General features: G+C 36.9%; 1 protein-coding gene across 1 annotated transcript; it reads left to right on the top strand.

The window, feature by feature from the left end:
* Positions 1 to 349: 349 nt before the first annotated feature.
* LOC117435653 (zinc finger protein 706) lies at positions 350 to 8,314 on the top strand. The gene is made up of 5 exons (XM_034058991.3): positions 350 to 575; positions 3,390 to 3,526; positions 4,445 to 4,553; positions 6,535 to 6,585; positions 7,550 to 8,314. The coding sequence occupies exons 2-3, from the start codon at positions 3,392 to 3,394 to the stop codon at positions 4,538 to 4,540; spliced, it is 231 nt and encodes a 76-aa protein (XP_033914882.1). The 5' UTR covers positions 350 to 575; positions 3,390 to 3,391; the 3' UTR covers positions 4,541 to 4,553; positions 6,535 to 6,585; positions 7,550 to 8,314.
* The last annotated feature ends 9,760 nt before the right edge of the window (positions 8,315 to 18,074 follow it).

The following is an 18,074-nucleotide window of genomic DNA, read 5'->3' as shown; positions in this document are numbered from 1 at the left end:
TATAGTTTATTTTATTTATCAGAGTTCTACATTAAAAGTTTTAAATGTACCTATAAATAAAAAAGCACAATATAAATCTTAATTATCTTATAAAAAAAAATAATTGACAGTACGTGACATGTATTTTAACTACCATTTTCCAAGTATATAATGTCTAAATGACCTGAACAATAATCACCACCGTCCCATAACGTCCACTAAAAATGGTCCCCTTGAGTGGATGACAAAGTTTCATTATATGCAGTTATTTTGGCTAATTGGGCAGCGAGGTCTATATTATATAACATAAGGGAAACCCACAACCGTCTCCACCCCTTCCTTTCTTATTCTTTCTGCAGAGTTTGTACGCAGGAAGAGGCGCTGCCTTTATCGGAAAGTACTTTGCTCGGTCTGAGAGACTGTGCAGTGTGCAGTTGGACTGCTGTGTATTTTGGAGTGAGCCAGTGAGGAGCGAGGGTAGTTTACGAGAACAGCTCATTCACATGCGCAAGGAAGAGGGGCAAAGGGGGGAAATAATAGAGCACGCGAACAGCCGTACAGTTTCACAGAACACACACAGAACCTGTCACACACAGGTAAGGCTAAATAAAATGTCTAACTTGGTGAAAGTAATCGCTGGAGATATGCTGACTGTTGCCATTAATCAACGGGAACTGATACTTCAAAAACACAAGTGGACGACTTGCTAAGGAAAATTCATATATTTACTGTCATGAACACACTATATATATATATATATATATATATATATATATATATATATATATATATATATATATATATACTATGGGAAGCACGGCTGGTTTAAAATAAATTAATGAGCGTTTTTTATCTTAAAGAAAGGAGTAACACTAGGGCAAATTCAAAAAGTTATAATGCTTTTTTGTCAGGTTTAGCTTAAATGGGCAGCTATCAAAATAGATTGTTCTTTATAATTCTGATATAACTATAGGACAACAAACATTTATAGTTTATTAATCTGTGAAAATCGTTTGGCCTAGTTATGGGAACAGAAACGAAAGATAAGTGTTTCAATCGAATCATCGCTCGACCAAGCATGGCTACCCGCGTTTCAGTTTAAAATCCTGATGGGTGCTTATGAGTGAAAATGTATTTTGATTGACTTTTTTTTTTTAATTCAGTTTTAAATTGCCAGTAACGTTGCTGACGCTAAAATCAAGGTCACGTGTTACATGTTTGTTTAATGCAATACAATACGGTATATCGAATGATGATCGCTGAGTGTTGTTACACAAACATTGTTTCTATATACGGTTATAAAATAAATTAGACGTATCCGCTCGCTTTGGTAATCTAAAATTTAATGTTTAGTTCTTATCTGTTTTTCTGACTTATATTTTCCACATTCTTTCAACGTCCTTAAAATAAATAAATAAATAAAAAAGAAAAACCTGTCGCTTGTAATGTAACCGTCGTATTTTTATCATTGTGGCTTGTTTCCTGCATGTGCTGGAGGGTCTATGAGGCCAGCTGCCACCTTTGGGCTGTGGTTAAGAAGTTTCCTGTTCAGAACAATAATTGTGTTAAATGTAAATGTAGCTGTAGCATTAAGGAGCATTGACGCTTGCCTCTCTGTTTGATTTTAAAGTCAAATAAGGACACTGAAGTGCAAAGCTTTTAAAAACATTCATTCACTGGTAAGGTTACAGAAACAGCAAGCAACAGCTGAGGAGCTCGTCAATGATAATTGTAATAAAGCTTTGTAGCATTTTGTTCCTCCTTTTAATATGGAGTAATAAATACTGTTAAATATGTTTCTTTTGATTTATTAACCCCTTTATTAACATCCCTAAATAGATGCCAGAGATTGTGCAAGTCCTTAAGTTTTAAAACCGTGCTGTTGAAAAACTCCATGGTTTAGATCATTAAAATAGACCACAATTTTGTGTGAATTTCACTGAAAAAAACATTTTCTTTCTCTCAGGGGAAAAACTTATTACCTTTAAATTTGCATGTCATTGTTCAAAACCTCCTCCTGCTATTCATTCTTGGTATAATACAATTATTTGACGCGCATGCGGGTATTTAAGCACCATTATTAATTGTAGCTAAGGATGGTTCATTTACACCTTCATTTATTTCAATTTAGGGGCAAGTTTGAAATCCCGTTCTGTCTCATAGCGTCCGGTTAATCAGGAGCCACATGGTAACCCTACATTAATACAAATTTCAAGGGACCAGCAAATGGTCATCAGTAAGTCTTATTATCAGGAGTTTAAGCCAAATGCATACAGTCAGTTTTTGTTTTTTATGATTTGTTTATTTAGCGACTTACAGAAACTAGGGTGTGTGAACTATGCATCAGCTGCAGAGTCACTTACAATTACGTCTCACCCGAAAGATGGAGCACAAGGTTAAGTGACTGGCTCAGGGTCACACAGTGAGTAAGTGAGTGAGATGGGATTTGAACCGGGGACCTGGTTACAAGCCCTTTTCTTTAACCACTGGACCACACAGCCTCGAAAGACCTGAAGTTGTCGGGAGGCTGGGACTTCAGGAGCAACAGCAGTAGGTTAGTTTAGGAGATGTTGACCCTAACCAGTATAGAGAGGGTAACGTAGTGTAGGAGGTTCCTGGAGCAGGACTTCTCATTTAATGAGGCTAGCACTCGTCTTTTGTGTCAAACCTTTATTTTCAGTTGTATTTTGTTTTGTTTTCTTTATTAAATCTGACACTAGGGGCCACCATTGCTGGTACCCTAGTGGCAGCACGTGTGTGTTTATTAAATCTGTGCACCTGTGCGGCGTGTCAATGTCCACTGCTCTACGCCTGCCCCCTCATTATTCAGTGACGACCCCCGCAGGTCACATCCCCCGGTACAAACGTTTTTTACTCTACTTTTTGGAAATGGCAGTGATGCGTGAGCACTATGGCAACTCAAACTGTCTATTACAACTCTTTATGCTTTAGAGGATAAGTAGTCCCAAAACAGCCCTAAAATACAGTACAGAGACTACAATCTGAATGCTAATTAATACTTAATGCTAATCAATATCCTTTACACTCAGCTGTTCAAACTACTAGGGCAATATGTTTTATTCAAATGAAATTTAAGTGAATTGGTATTATAAGAGGTAATTTACAACACACGATTGCTACATTTGGTCGTGACCATCTAGAAAATTAGTAGTATCAGGAAATGAGAATTGACCGTATATCTCCATGTGTATATATATACAATACAACCAACCCTAAGAAATAGGAGAAAGAACTTCAGACCTTCAGACAGCAATGCTTGCCTAAATGACTAACGTAAAACAATGGATATATACTGTGTGTGTATATATATATATATGTGTGTGTGTGTGTGTGTGTGTGTGTGTGTGTTTGTTTCAGTTTTTATTTTTCCTTTTCTTTTAACCCTGCAGCCATGGCCCGTGGGCACCAGAAGATTCAGTCCCAGCAGAAAAATGCAAAGAAGCAAGCCGAGCAGAAGAAAAAACAAGGGCATGATCAGAAGACTGCTGCCAAAGCAGCCTTAGTATACACCTGCAGTGTCTGTATGGTAAGGGGGCTGAAGACCAAGCATTCCTCTGGGCAAATCCTTCAGCCTAGGATAGGATCCACTTAGAAGGAAGCTGTTACGGCACAATGATGTAAATATATCCCTGTGGTACCAGTGAGGCCAAAAGGCAGATTGCTCTTAAAGAAAAGTGAACTGCTTTGGAATAACTCTGTGTCACATATTCCCCCCCCCCCCACAATTTGTGTGCATGAAAATAAGTGTTTTGAACCCCAGAGAAGAAAGCTCTGTATTCCTTTTCTGAGTCGTGAAAAGTTGCCCTAAACATGTGCTGTGTTACTGCAGTCTTCATTTTAAGAATAAAAATAAAAATGCTCATGGTGGTAAAAGCAGAAAAGGTATAGCATCCTGCTTCCTCGTACATATCTCACGGCTGAAGTTATCAGCTGTCAGTGCTGTGTGTGTGTGTGTGTGTGTGTGTGTGTGTGTGTGAGAGAGGCTAAATAGTAGGCTTCAGTGGTACAGCTGTGGTTTTCCTTGACTGAGATGGCAAAGCAGGAGCTTGTCTAGAACATACTAAAGTATTTTAGAATACAGTGTTGGTTTTAGATTAAACCTTTGTGGCTGGTAAACTTTAACAGAATGGCTGAACATAGTAGTAAATAAAACAGAACTGTGTACATGTTTAAAATTGACAGCCTTGTTGATACTTCCTGTGTTTAGCTGTGGTAGTTACAAGGTTACAAAGCTGTCCAAAAAACACAACATTTTTACTGTAGGGCAGTTTACAAGATTGGGTTGAAAAACTGGACCAGAAGGTATATCTGAAGTGTGATAGCTTTAATCTGAGATTCGTAGGTAAGTATTGGTATGTTATTTTGTAAAATATATATATATATTAGTCTGGACAGCATGCTTCATCTTGTCCCCTTCAACTAATATTTTTTTGTCTCCTTGCAGACGCAGATGCCTGACCCAAAGACGTTCAAGCAGCACTTTGAGAGCAAGCATCCCAAATCCCCGATGCCACCAGAACTAGCTGATGTGCAAGCATAAGATGCATTTTCAGGTATTTAAGAAATATATTAAACATTGGCTTAACCCTTTCAGGACCAAGCATTTTTCAGTGGGATGCGACCCCAGGGCAAGGCACTTTTTGGCAGTAGTTGACTCTCTTCATATAAAAGTTCACTAAAAATCTATTTTTACAGTAGCATCTTGTAAATGGTGTCCTTTTTTTCAGAACACTCTGGAGAACATTATAAAGTACTTGAGAAACCATATAAACCTTTTGCTTTTTTTAAAATTATTTAAGTTAAGTAATTTTTATTATGTATGCTGCTTTGAGATACATGTATAAACATGTTATTTTATGACCCAAGGGACCTTACAATACTTCATGAAAGTTTTGTTGAAAAATATTGATGTTTGTGTAGATTACAAGACATTATTTCACCTGAGTGATTGCAATGACATAATACATGTTTATTCTCAGGGTCTTTATAAACAATAATGGACACTACTCTCAATTTATCTTTTCAAAATAAATATTTATAAATAAAATAAGTTACTCATTTCATTCTTATCAGTGATAAGGAAAAAAAACGTACCTGATACATTTAGTTCATGAAATAGTATATGTTTATATCCACTCGTTTCTTGATATTTCTAAATGTTGTAAAAACATATATATTAAAACACACGAGACAGAATAAATGTTCTAATATAATTATAAGTCAGATACATCAGGTTTACAGTGTTTCCCCTTTTTTTATTCACTCGAAACAAGTTTCTGTGGTATTTGTTTTTGCTTTTGTCTCAGCCTGGCTCCTGTAAACTTTCTCCGCCCTTTAGACATTAAATGCCCCTCTCAGTGATGTCACACGAAAAACAAAAACTATCAGGAAGTGAACATCAGCCCCTCCCCTATCCATTGATGTGTGTTTCAAGCCTGTACTGCAAAGTACGGTGGCCCTGTAAGTCATCAAAATGAAGTGCTTTTTTATCATGTTTACACAATTGCGGTCCTAGAAGCCCACTTCAGTATGATCATTGTAACGCGATCCCGGTCCTTAAAGGGTTAAAATGTTACTGAACAGGCTGTAGGGTTTAAAATGTAACACATTACTTTTCCAAAGTTTCCTGCTTTGTTGTACGTATTCCTGGAATATCTTTTTCAAAGTAATTGCGTTTTTCTTTCTTTTTTTTTAATAAATATTTTTATAAACATAGCCCTGGTCATAAATCAGCTTTGACTAGTTTTTTTTTTTTGTTTCACATTAGTTATGCTTTGGGTCTTCCTGTCAAAATTCCTTCTGAATTTATAACATCGGCTGCTAAAATCCAACTTGTTCAAACAGAAACATTTCCTTGGTACCCGACTCCCAAGTTTAGCATTTAGATAGGTTCATCTGTCCGACCTGCTCGCTCCGGCACAAGTTCAGAGTTATGTTTGACTCTATAGTAAGGGTGGCCAACCGTGGTCCTGGAGAGCCACAATCCAGCAGGTTTTATAGGTAAACCTTAAATGATCCGTTTCTGAAGAATGTAAGTTGTTGATCAATTTAGCAAGTTAATGTGCTCAGTTGAATCAGGAGTGGTCAGCTTTGGTCCATGAGAGCGCAGGGTGTTCAGGTTTTTGTTCCAAATTATCTCTAAATTACTTCATTGAACAAATGACTACTTAAATTGAAAAAAAGTACTACTTAACTAGTCAATTAAATTGTTCTGCTGGATTGTGGCTCTGCAGGACCAGGGTTGGCCACCCCTGCTATAAATAAACTGCAGAATCCTTTATTGAAGAACAAAATACGAGCAAAGAACTATGAAAAGGGGGACCAGTGATAGTATGATAGTGCTGATAAGAGGTGAGATAATGGGTTGTAAAACCTCTCCTTTAAATGGACAATAACTAAGGTAAATCATTTCGTTAAATATATATATATATATATATATTTTTTTTTTTTTGCAATTGTTGTAACATTCTAACCACACTCTATTGATTTACTGTTTTTATCTTTTTTTATTTTCAATATGACCCCAATCACCAGTATCATGCTGTAACAGGAAAAGTGAACATTTAATCTGGAAAATGGAATAAGGTACTTGTGAAAATGTTTTTATACCCTTTAAGTTACCTGTCTCAGGGAAAATTCAGTGGATGCAATTAGGAGAGCATGCTTGTGCAGCACTTAATAATTATATATGCATGAAAAGCCCAACACTTAAAAAAAGTAGTATTGTTATGAATTTAATGTGCTGGTAAATTATACATACATTTCTGTACTATTGATCTGCAAAAGCTCTGCATCACAGGACTGCATTATGAAGCCCATTGCTGCATGGGGGTGTATGAAGAGAGCTATGCAGCAATGTGGGAGTGTCCCACTCTTCTTTGGCTTATAGCTAGCTGGATAACAGGAGCTTAATCAATAGCTGCTGATATAGGGAAACTTGCAGCTTTACCTTTCTGATGCAAGGCATACTGTTGAATGTAAAGATACAAATGGGAACTGCATTTTTCCTGTGCTAATAAATCTCCCCAGCAGTGGGCACCGTTCTAGTAGATTGCTAGAAGGCCCACTGACACGTGTAAACTGTACTGTACTCCATTCTGAAGTGATTATTACAGAGCTAGCTAGAGCAGAATTGTTATAGATGCAGAATACTTGGTAGGAAGTAGTTAGCTAAATATGGGACCGGCAAAACATGAAACGACTAATATAAAAAATAAATATATGAAACGACTAACTATTTTCAAGGGTAAATGAGAAGCTAAATACTTGAAAAATAAGCACAAGAGGGGATCTTGTTTAATCCACAATATGCAATACATTTATTATGCAATATAAATATATATTTTTCACTAGATTCACATGCATTCATATTTATTAATACAATGCAGGATCTCCGATTTCAAACCGCCCTGTAATAATGTGTAGTGCTGCTGACAGTTATCTCAGTTACATAGGATTATGTTTTGTCTTTCACAAACAGACTGTTTTACAGCGTGATTATCGTGGTTAAAAAAGCTTTTAAATTTACCTTGTTTTCTTTTTTCCCCAGAGTACCTTCAAGCCACAAACCTACCTGTCAACTGCCCCTCACAAATAGTCCTAGTTCTGCAGCTCTTTTCAAGTTGAACTGCTGAGCCGTGTTAACAAAGCAGCTTCGGATTACTGAGAATGGCGGGGTGATTCAATATAGCCAGTTGGCCGCTTTGCAGTGCTGCTGTGGAAAATGCATTTCTACCAGATTTAAAAGATACCAGTCACTCAGTTTTGCACGTGTCCCTGTGAAAATACTGCGTCCTGCTGTTTTTGCATGTTACTGGAATGCCAATTTCAGTCAGTTATCATTTACAGTGGCCGGACACCTCTGTGTTCCTTACCAAAATAATTATTGCATTTTGTAAAAAATGGCAAGGAATGCCATGCTATGAGATCGACAAGAAACAGTACTGTCACCATTTGGGAAATACGCTGGGCTACGCAGATTGTGGAATATTGTATATGTTTTCATGTCAACACACACACACATGGTCTCTTCCCCCTCCAAAAGTAGTTCTAGAATCCTGCTCATTTGGAGCCTCCTCTGCCCAGTTTCATCACCATGTTTTTTGTGGGGGGGGGTTCCCCATAGCAGCAATGCAAAGTAGCCAACTGACTGTCCTATAAAGCCTATATTTTTAGCATGTAACTTTTATACCACCAGTGTATAGCGATGCTGCATAGTTTCATAAAAGCATCATTTTTACACCTGTAATTACACTTGTTCATATGATATAAAATACGATTTTAATAAAGTAATACTTTGGTACATTTTCCAGGATGTTTGTCTGGTCTGCATTATGATGTCTTAAAGGTATAAATGGGGGGGAAAAGTGCAAATTTCTTCAAATTAAAAAGTCTTATATAATGGGGCTGTACAGATTTGAAATAGTTAACAGTGTAGTGTTTGTTTTACATTCATGAACAAAAGTCATGCAGTGGTTTCCATAGTAACCGTGTGCCCAGGCACTATGTTTTGATAATCTCATGCTGTACCATGCTGTTTTAGTAGGAAAAGGTTATATAGATGTACAGCACATAATGAGCCAAAACACTTGAAAAATTATTTGACTAAAAGCTGTATGGTTGTGTCACCCTCTTGGTGTTGAACAAACTAACATTTCCTTTTTTGTAATATATTATAAACAAATAGCTTACTTTTTTTTTACAAAAATAAAAATGATACTTGTTTCCTAGCTGTTCATTCTAGTGTGCAAAATTAAAATAAAAAAATTATCACAAAACAAAATACAGCATAAGAATTTCAAGAATGAGAAAAGGCCATTATGCTCCCTCGCTTTGGTGCCAGACCGCCCTTCCTCCAGGCGGCTAGCTAAAGGTCTTATTGTGGTCACAGAGAGGGTTATACAATATTGTTCATGACGGCATCCAGTCTTTTTTTTTTTTTAAGGTTCCGCTTCAACAACTCTGTCTGGCAGCCTGTTCCAATGGTTCACCACCCTTTCTGTGAAAAAGCGCCTTCTCCCCTCAGTTCTGAATATGCCTTTCTTCAGCTTCCACCAGTGACCCCTGGTTGTGTTCTCTGTAACCTGTGAAAAATAATTCTCAGTAGTTACGTTGTTAAACCCCTTGACAATTTCAAATACCTCTATTAACTAGCCTCTGACTCCTTCTTTCTAGGCTATATTTCAAGGCTCTTTCAGTCTCTCTTCGTATGACATGGCTTTTAAATATGGAATTAATTGTGTTGCTCTCATCTGTACTCTTTCCAATGCCTCAATGTATTTTTTATGGTCTTGGGATCCAGAACTGGGCACACTATTCTAGGCGTGGTCGTACCAGTTCATTATATAATTTTAATATAACTTCTCTAGATTTGAATTCAACTGTCTTGGCTATGTAACCTAACATTTGCCTTTATATAGCTTCTCCGCACTGTCTGGTTGGCTTAAGAGTTACATCCACTAGTACCCCTAAGTCCTTTTCATACGTAGCTTCCTCTGTTTCGTTACTGTTCATGTTGTACTTGCCTCTAATGTTTTTTGCGCCCTAGGTGATTGCTTCTAGGTATCTTTTACTAAATATTCATTTTAGTTCTTTAAAATATACACCGTGGTTCCTGGTGTGGGATATCTTATCTTACTGATTTCAGCTCTCCAGTTAATCTACAGCAATGTATGGCTAAACAATTTAGTTATAGTTCTGGCTTCATAAATCTGGCAAGTTTACATGGTAACTGCTCAGCTAAGTAGAAACTAAGCTTTATGCGACATATGTATGTATATAATAAAATAACTGGTGAAAGTGTTTCTGCTGTAAATGGATTTGGGGTGCATTTCTTTACATGAAGAAAAGAGCATAAAGAAGTTAAGATTTCTTGGCTAGTACTCTAGTACAGAAAAGCTATATTATACCAGTATGGTGTGTGGTTTTCTTTTGTAATATTTCCCTGCCCTTTGCAATAAAACTATGAAATCATTGTTGCCTGAAGCATGATGACTCATGTTGCCATGTTATTATTGTCAAATGAAAATGGTTTGTATGAAGGGTGTGGTGCCTTGAGCAGTGAGTTTGCACACACAGTTTAAGTGGTGTCGGTGTACAGTAATTCATGTGGAGTTTATCTAAACTTAGGAAGAATACAGATACATCCGTTGAATTGCTTTTTTGAACATTTCCATTAGTATCGCATTGTATTGTATGGGGTTTGCTTTTATTGTAAGTGGTCTTGGGTTCTGTTGCTCCAATATTTGTTTCTTATAATTTGTGTCTAAATGTGCCTTAGCACTGATTTTGTCTGGAGATTCCTGTGGAAGGTCTAACCAGCCATCCTCATTCTGTTAAAACCATGTGACAGTGTGACCTTTCAACTCTTCAAGCACCTCCTACTCTACACATTTATATAGAGGTAGGGAGAGTAGGTGGGGCTGGTAGAGTTGAAATGTCCTATTTCTATTTTTGTGCCAATTTGATTTCCAATTGTGGTAGCTGTTTTTGGTTACCTAAACTGTTCAAGGACATTTTTTTCACCTCCCTTTAGATTATCCCATAATAATCATCAGGAGAGATCAAAAGCTTGATCAATAGAGTATTTAATGAACTTCAATTCCAATTTCAATTAGAATATGTTAATCTGACATTCACATTTTTTTAGTAAACAAAATGCAATTGTAAAAAATTTTAAAAATAGGTTCAAAAGCATAGCACCCAAAATCTTCAGTTGTTCTGTGCCTAATGTGCTGTGTTGAAGAGCAGGGGGTAGCAGTGCCCTGTGTGAGGGGAACAGCAGAGCATTACAGAACTCGCCCTGCAAACTGGGCGTCTAGCTGCTTATCCTTGGCAGGCAACACTGGTTGCAAAAAAGCCTAAAGCAACACAGCCAGGAAAGCTGTTCACGAATGTGTGTAGTCTTGCCTTTCCACCTACAGAAGGATGAGCAATCAGGGGTGTGATAAAGATTGCTTGATATGATTAAGCACAGGAATGCCATAATATAGATAGGTTCTTTCCAGGGTTCAGTTAATATACACATGTAACTACCAAAAACTAACACTATTAGCACTAATAAACACATTTAGATAGGAAAATAAAGATCATACTGTTATGAGTTTGGTGGAATAATTCTGTGTATTTATACTGTAAAATACTGGAGTGAATGAAAAACAAGTACTAGTACAAAATAAGTTATTTACACAAAAAACACAAAAACAAACACTGTTTACAAATGTGAGGTTTTCACCCGGTCACATAAATCAATTGTAAATGTCTTGCAAATCAACTGGTGTTTTATAGTTAAATATAGTTTCTAGTTTCCAGTGTATGGTAAATCCTTTTAGCTCATCTTCAGTTAGAGAGGTATTGCTGAACCTGGATGGTTTCCAGGAAAACGAGATCAATCAAATGTGGATTTTCCTGAGAAACGTGCATGTTTCTCTAAACAGTATTTTACACAATTCTTTGAATACACTATTTTCACATCATATACCAATGAAACAGCTGGCCATTCATGAAGAACAGCAGTTTGGTAGCAGGAAAACACAATGAGCAAGTCTGAACTGAAAATCTGGTTATAAACACATTCCTATTTCACTGGTTACTAAGACACTACAACCCTTCTGTTGAATTACCAGCTCTTATATCTAACAGTTTTTGTTATACCACACACAATAATCCACTCTAATGAAGTTGGGTTTCACCTACGTCAGAGTCCCTTTGATCTTTCTGAAAATTAATACGCTGATAAATTAAGTTGAATCTTTTCTTTCTTTGCCAAGGGACACTAATGTAAATATCAATGGATGATACCAAACTGCGTACTACAGCTCTGTTTCAGTCACGTGGCGCGAGTTGTTCTCAAACACTCCTTGGGCTTTCTTCTTATTGTTTAGAGGACATGTGAAGATACAGTCTTGCATTCATTTTAGTTTTATCCAAGCTCTCATTATACATGCAGCTGATTGTGCATATTTACCATCAATGGACAACTATTATGTATCTCAACAACTATGCAAAGAGTCCAAAATCAATAGCCAGGATTTATTTAGACACTATCATCTCCACAAAAATAAAACTGACCCTTATTTTGCATTTAGTTCATACTGTACGTACAGCATTTTGCCAAAGGGCCTAATTTGTTGCAATTTTCAAAATTTGTTTTTTGAAGAATACTATAGTACCGTCCATAGTATACAATATGAAACTTGTGTTAAGGGTTAATTCTTAGCACACTTGTTGAGTCTTAAATTAATCTTATGTTTTGAAATCTTGACTGACGGCATAATATTTTTCACACAAAACTGCATTTACCCCTAAGTACCTTTGTAAATGGAACACACCATTTTGTAATTAAACACCCTGGTTAGTGACATCATTAAAGGAACCTATACAACATGGAGTTAGCCTTATCCAAACAACTGGAATATTTCAAATCCAAAAATAAATCTAAAATGCCTTGCAAAATAGGTTGATATAACCACATTCTACCACAAGAGGGCCCTGTTTTTGCAAGATACCCTGCACACAAGGTATTGTCGGGGTTTAAGAATCTGTACTGCAATCTGCTAAACAAATGATGCACTAATACAATTCAAAGCTACCAGTCTTTAAAAAAAACAACTATAAAGTTAAAATCGTGATCAGAAACTACTATACATTAATAATGACAATATAATATGGCATATCGCGATAATAATACACTATTCCTTAAATAAATTAACTAAAATTATTTGAGGCATGTTGTTACTATATATTTTTTTTAATTACTAGATGTGCATCACACCTTTATGGGCTTTTGTTTCAACATGCAAGCAAGCACACAGTTACACGCCTATAATTATAATCTGAAACTGTAAGGTGTGGGAAAGGGGTGGGGACAGAGTGGGGAGTTAATACGGTCTTGCTTATCCTTAGGCAGTCATGGATGGCAGGCTGTTACTTTACTTCATAATGCGGAAACTATTTAACTTTGACACAATTCACAAAGTAATGTCAGGGTGACAAAAAGAGAAAAGGGAGTGAGGGTGAACTTCATAGTCATCACAGGTCTTCCTTCTATTTAAAGACACGTACAGTACTTGAAGCTTGAATGCTCCTGCCTTTCTGATACTACTTGTCACTCACTTGTCTCATTAATGTTCTTGTCATTTTTCATACCAGTATCCCACGTCTCTGACCCTCATCCTGCAACAGTGTCCTATGTAAATGAAGCACTATCTAATTCTCCATCTTGGCCACACTTAATAAAGTATTTTAAAATGTGCTCCCCAGTACGGCTGTAGCAGCTTGTTTTCTTATAGATGAATGCAAGCATGCATTCATCCTATATGTAAAAAATAACTGCACACAATGGCACAACATATATTACATACAGCATAACAAAAACAATAACACAATAAATTGAAAAAAAATTATATATTAAAAATACAAAACTGAAAGACCATAATTGGATAAGTCTCTACCCCACTCCCCCTGAGTTAATACTTGGTGGAAGCACCTTTGGCAGCAATTACAGCTGTGAGTCTGTTGGGATAGGTCTCTACCAACTTTGCACACCTTTATTTGGCAATATTTGACCATTCTTCTTTGTCAAGTTCCTTGGGGAGCAATCTTCAAGTCATGCCACAAATTTTCGATTGGATTTAGGTCGGGGCTCTGACTGGGCTACTCAAGGACATTTACCTTTTTGTTCCTTAGCCACTCCAGTGTAGATTTGGCTGTGTGCTTTGGATCGTTGTCATGCTGAAAGGTGAACTTCCGTCCCAGTTTCAGCTTTCTTGCAGAGGGCAGCAGGTTTTCCTCAAGGACTTCTCTGTACTTTGCTCCATTCATTTTCCCTTCTATCCTGACAAGTGCCCCATTCCCTGCCAATGAGAAACATCCCCATAACATGATGCTGCCACCACCATGCTAAAGATCATGAACAAAGAATACAAAAGCAGTATGCACTAAAAAAAAAAAAAACACAGTGCTGTAGATTATTCCCCTATGGCTTACACAGTATGAATCCAGAAGTAAGGAAGGATCAGGGCACATCCATTGATTTAAAGTGTGTGTATATATATATATATATATATATATATATATATATATATATATATATATATATATATATATATATATATATTATATACAGTGCTTATAGAAAGTCTACACCCCCTTGAACTTTTTTCACATTTTGTTGTGTCAGTGCCTCAGATTTTCGTGCATTTAAATGAGGGTTTTTCCCACTTATCTACACACCATACTCCACACTGTTAAAGGGGAAAACAAGTTTTTATTGAGAAAAAAAACTATATATTAAAAATACAAAACTGAAAGATCATAATTGGATAAGTCTCCACCCCCCTGAGTTAATACTTGGTGGAAGCACCTTTGGCAGCAATTACAGCTGTGAGTCTGTTGGCATAGGTCTCTACCAACTTTGCACACCTAGATTTGGCAATATTTGAACATTCTTTTTCACATAACTGTTCCAGGACATTTACCTTTTTGTTCCTTAGCCACTCCATTGTAGCTTTGGCTGTGTGCTTTGGGTCGTTGTCATGCTAAAAGGTGAACTTCCGTCCCAGTTTCAGCTTTCTTGCAGAGGGCAGCAGGTTTTCCTCAAGGACTTCTCTGTACATTGCTCCATTCATTTTCCTTTCTATCCTGACAAGTGCCCCAGTCCCTGCCGATGAGAAACATCCCCATAACATGATGTGGCCACCACCATGCTTCACAGTAGGGATGGTGTTCTTTGGGTGATGCGCTGTGTTGGGTTTGAGCCAAACATAACGCTTTGCATTAAGGCCCAAAAGTTTTAGTTTCGTCAGTCCACAAAACTTTTTGTCACATGGCTACAGAATCTCCTGAGTGTTTTTTTGCATACTTCAAAACGGGATTCAAGGTGGGCTTTCTTGAGTAATGGCTTCCTTCTTGCCACCCTACCATACAGGCCAGATTTGTGGAGTGCTTGGGATATTGTTGTCACATGCACACTTTGACCAGTCTTGGCCATAAAAGCCTGTAGCTCTTGCAAAGTTGCCATTGGCCTCTTGGTAGCCTCTCTGATCAGTCTCCTTCTTGCTCGGTCATCCAGTTTGGAGGGACGGCCTGATCTAGGCATGGTCTTGGTGGTGCTATACACCTTCCACTTCTTAATAATTGTCTTGACCGTGCTCCAAGGGATATTCAAGGCCTTTGATATTTTTTTATACCCATCCCCTGATCTGTGCCTTTCAACAACTTTGTCCCAGAATTCTTTTAAAAGCGCCTTGGTGCTCATGGTTGAGTCTTTGCTTTGAAATGCACTACCCAGCAGAGGGAACCTACAGGAACTGCTGAATTTATCCTGAAATCACGTGAATCACTACAATTTAACACAGGTGGAGGCCACTTGGTGTGTGATTTTGAAGGCGATTGGTTACACCTGAGCTAATTTAGGATTGCTATTACAAGGGGGGTGGACACTTATCCAACCAAGCTATTTCAGTTTTTATTTTTAATTAATTTTCTACAAATTTCTAGAATATTTTTTTCACTTGGAAGTTGTGGGGTGGGATATGTAGATAAATGAAAAAAAGCTATTTTAATGCATTTTAATTCCAGGCTATGAGGCAACAAAAGGTGAAAATTTTGAAAGGGGGTGTAGACTTTCTATAGGCACTGTATGTTGCCTAAATTTTATGGTTCCCGAAGAGCATAATTATAAGTGCACCAGTTCTAATTGAGCCCCATGAGGACCTGTGCTGCGTGAACAGTGTTCTTTTCTAATTAACTTTTGTGAGCTTCTTTGCAGAGAACATTGGAATGCATTAAAACATTCCTTAGCGCTTTTAAATAATGGCAAGCTGCTTCTTCAGAAATGATCAACAAACTAAGCATTCATCTCCAAAAGTATACTGAAAAATAATATCAATACAAGTCAATAATACCAATTCTCTGGCCCTGACTCAGCATTGATTACTACTGGGAATTAAGGCAATACATCTAGATGTGCTACAACAGTGGTGGCCAAAATATCAGCAGGTTTTATAGATAACTCTTAATCATCAATTTCTAAAGACTTGAAACCATTTCATTTTGATGTTAAGCAGGCAATTTGTTCAATTAAGTAATTTAGACATAATTTGGAACAGAAACCTAAACACCCTGCAGCTCTCATGGACCAGAGCTGACCACTCCTGATTCAATTGAACACATTAACTTGCTAAATTGATCAAAAACTAACATTCTTCAGAAACTGATGATAAAGGGTTACCTATAAAACCTGCTGGATTGTGGCTCTCCAGGACCAGGGTTTCCCATCTTACTTTGCCATGCTTATTATTAATCTAGTCTGTTTGAGTGATTTGTATATTGAATGACTGCTGCTGAGCTAGTGCTTTGCCTGTAAACAAATCTCGCTGGTTTATGGTTCTGACAAAAGGAAAATACATTGTGCATTTGTGTTTAGTGTTTATGGTTAAAAGGCCTTTAGAGGTGGAGGAGAGGGAGATCATTTGGTATGTACAGCACCGACTGCAGACTAATGGCCTGCTTACAATTTAAATCTAAAGTAAAAACTTGGAAAAAATTGCTAAAACAAAAGTGATAGTTTACATGAGTATTTGTTTAATATCAACAAAATGTATCATAACTTACATGTCTAAGGTAAACTCAAGCAGACAAGAGTTGTGGTTAATGTCTTTACCAGTGTTGTGGGTTCAACAGTTTTGTGGTTGTATGTTTATACTTTACCCTCAACCACCCCTCCATCTTTTTCATTGTATTTGCATCTATTATTGTTATTAATACCCTTTCAATAATAATCTTCCTTTAGTAGTTTGTTGATTAAGGTTAAACAAATAGTCATATGCATTACTGGAAAGTTCCTTGTTGGATAGCACTTGGTTTCCAAGTGTGTGTTTGTGTCTTTTAGAATTCTGTTCCACGTGTTGGAACAAGTTGTGATTGCAGACTACAGCACCTAAGAACACTCTACTAATGTCTTCCTGTTCACAGTGAGACTATTTCCCCGAAATCTACAAGATTCTTTTCCCTGTACTCATTCAACCTTCTTTCTAACAAGGTCTTAAACAAAGACACTGGACCATATGTGCTAAGCAATTGCTCTAGTGTAAAGTCTGAGCTTCTGCTTGTTCTGTATTTATTCAACTTTTTTCTAAACATTTTTTCAACACACAAAAAAAATAGAAAACAAAATCAACACCAGTCTAGAACTAGTAACAAAGGACCATATTCTCAAAGTGTTTCCTCTACTAATTAACTAACTCCTATTCTTTGGGAAAAAAATTAAAAATCAGGTAAATGTTAAAAAATGAGAAACAAATCTGGAGAGAGCTGAAGAGAACTTGGATTACATTACTTAGCTGTTTGGTTCTAGTTTTGTAAAAAATAAAATAAAATAAACAGGTATTTTACCTCTTGCAAATAGTTAATTAAAGACTGGAGTAAACGCTTTGAAAATATGATATATCAAATAACTCACATTGTTTATAGAAGGCTTTAAATCCGCAAGTAAACTGTTTCATTTCCATAAGTTTACTATTATATGTAAACTTATGGAAACTATAATAAGATCCAAAATGGAAATTTACCTATATGGCAACAGTATCCTGGGAGACAGTCAGCATGGATTTAGGAAAGGGAGATCATGTCTAATTAACCTGCTTGATTTTTTTGAGGCTGCAACATCGACAATGGATAATTGCAAAGCATATGACATGGTTTATTTAGATTTCCAGAAAGCTTTTGACAAAGTCCCACATAAAGGATTAATTCTCAAACTGAATGCAGTAGGGATTCAAGGAAATGCATGCACATGGATTAGGGAGTGGTTAACATGTAGAAAACAGAAAGTAATGATTAGAGGAGAAACCTCAAAATGGAGCGACGTAACCAGTGGTGTACCACAGGGATCAGAATTAGGTCCTCTGCCCTTCCTAATGTACATTAATGATAGATTCTGGTATAGTAAGCAAACTTGTTAAATTTGCAGACGACACAAAAATAGGAGGAGTGGCAAACACTGTTGCAGCAGCTAAGGTCATTCAAAATGATCTAGACAGCAATCAGAACTGGGCAGACACATGGCAAATTAC

Source organism: Acipenser ruthenus, chromosome 3, assembly GCF_902713425.1.
Source record: "Acipenser ruthenus chromosome 3, fAciRut3.2 maternal haplotype, whole genome shotgun sequence".
NCBI classification, from domain to species: domain Eukaryota; kingdom Metazoa; phylum Chordata; class Actinopteri; order Acipenseriformes; family Acipenseridae; genus Acipenser; species Acipenser ruthenus.
This window is presented reverse-complemented; position numbering and strand designations above follow the sequence as displayed.

Bases quoted from the DNA above. Each gene is read 5' to 3' on its own strand.
- LOC117435653 (XM_034058991.3), top strand. From the start codon at position 3,392: ATGGCCCGTGGGCACCAGAAGATTCAGTCCCAGCAGAAAAATGCAAAG. The intron at 3,527-4,444 runs GTAAGGGGGCTG...GTCTCCTTGCAG, and splicing joins ACACCTGCAGTGTCTGTATG to ACGCAGATGCCTGACCCAAA.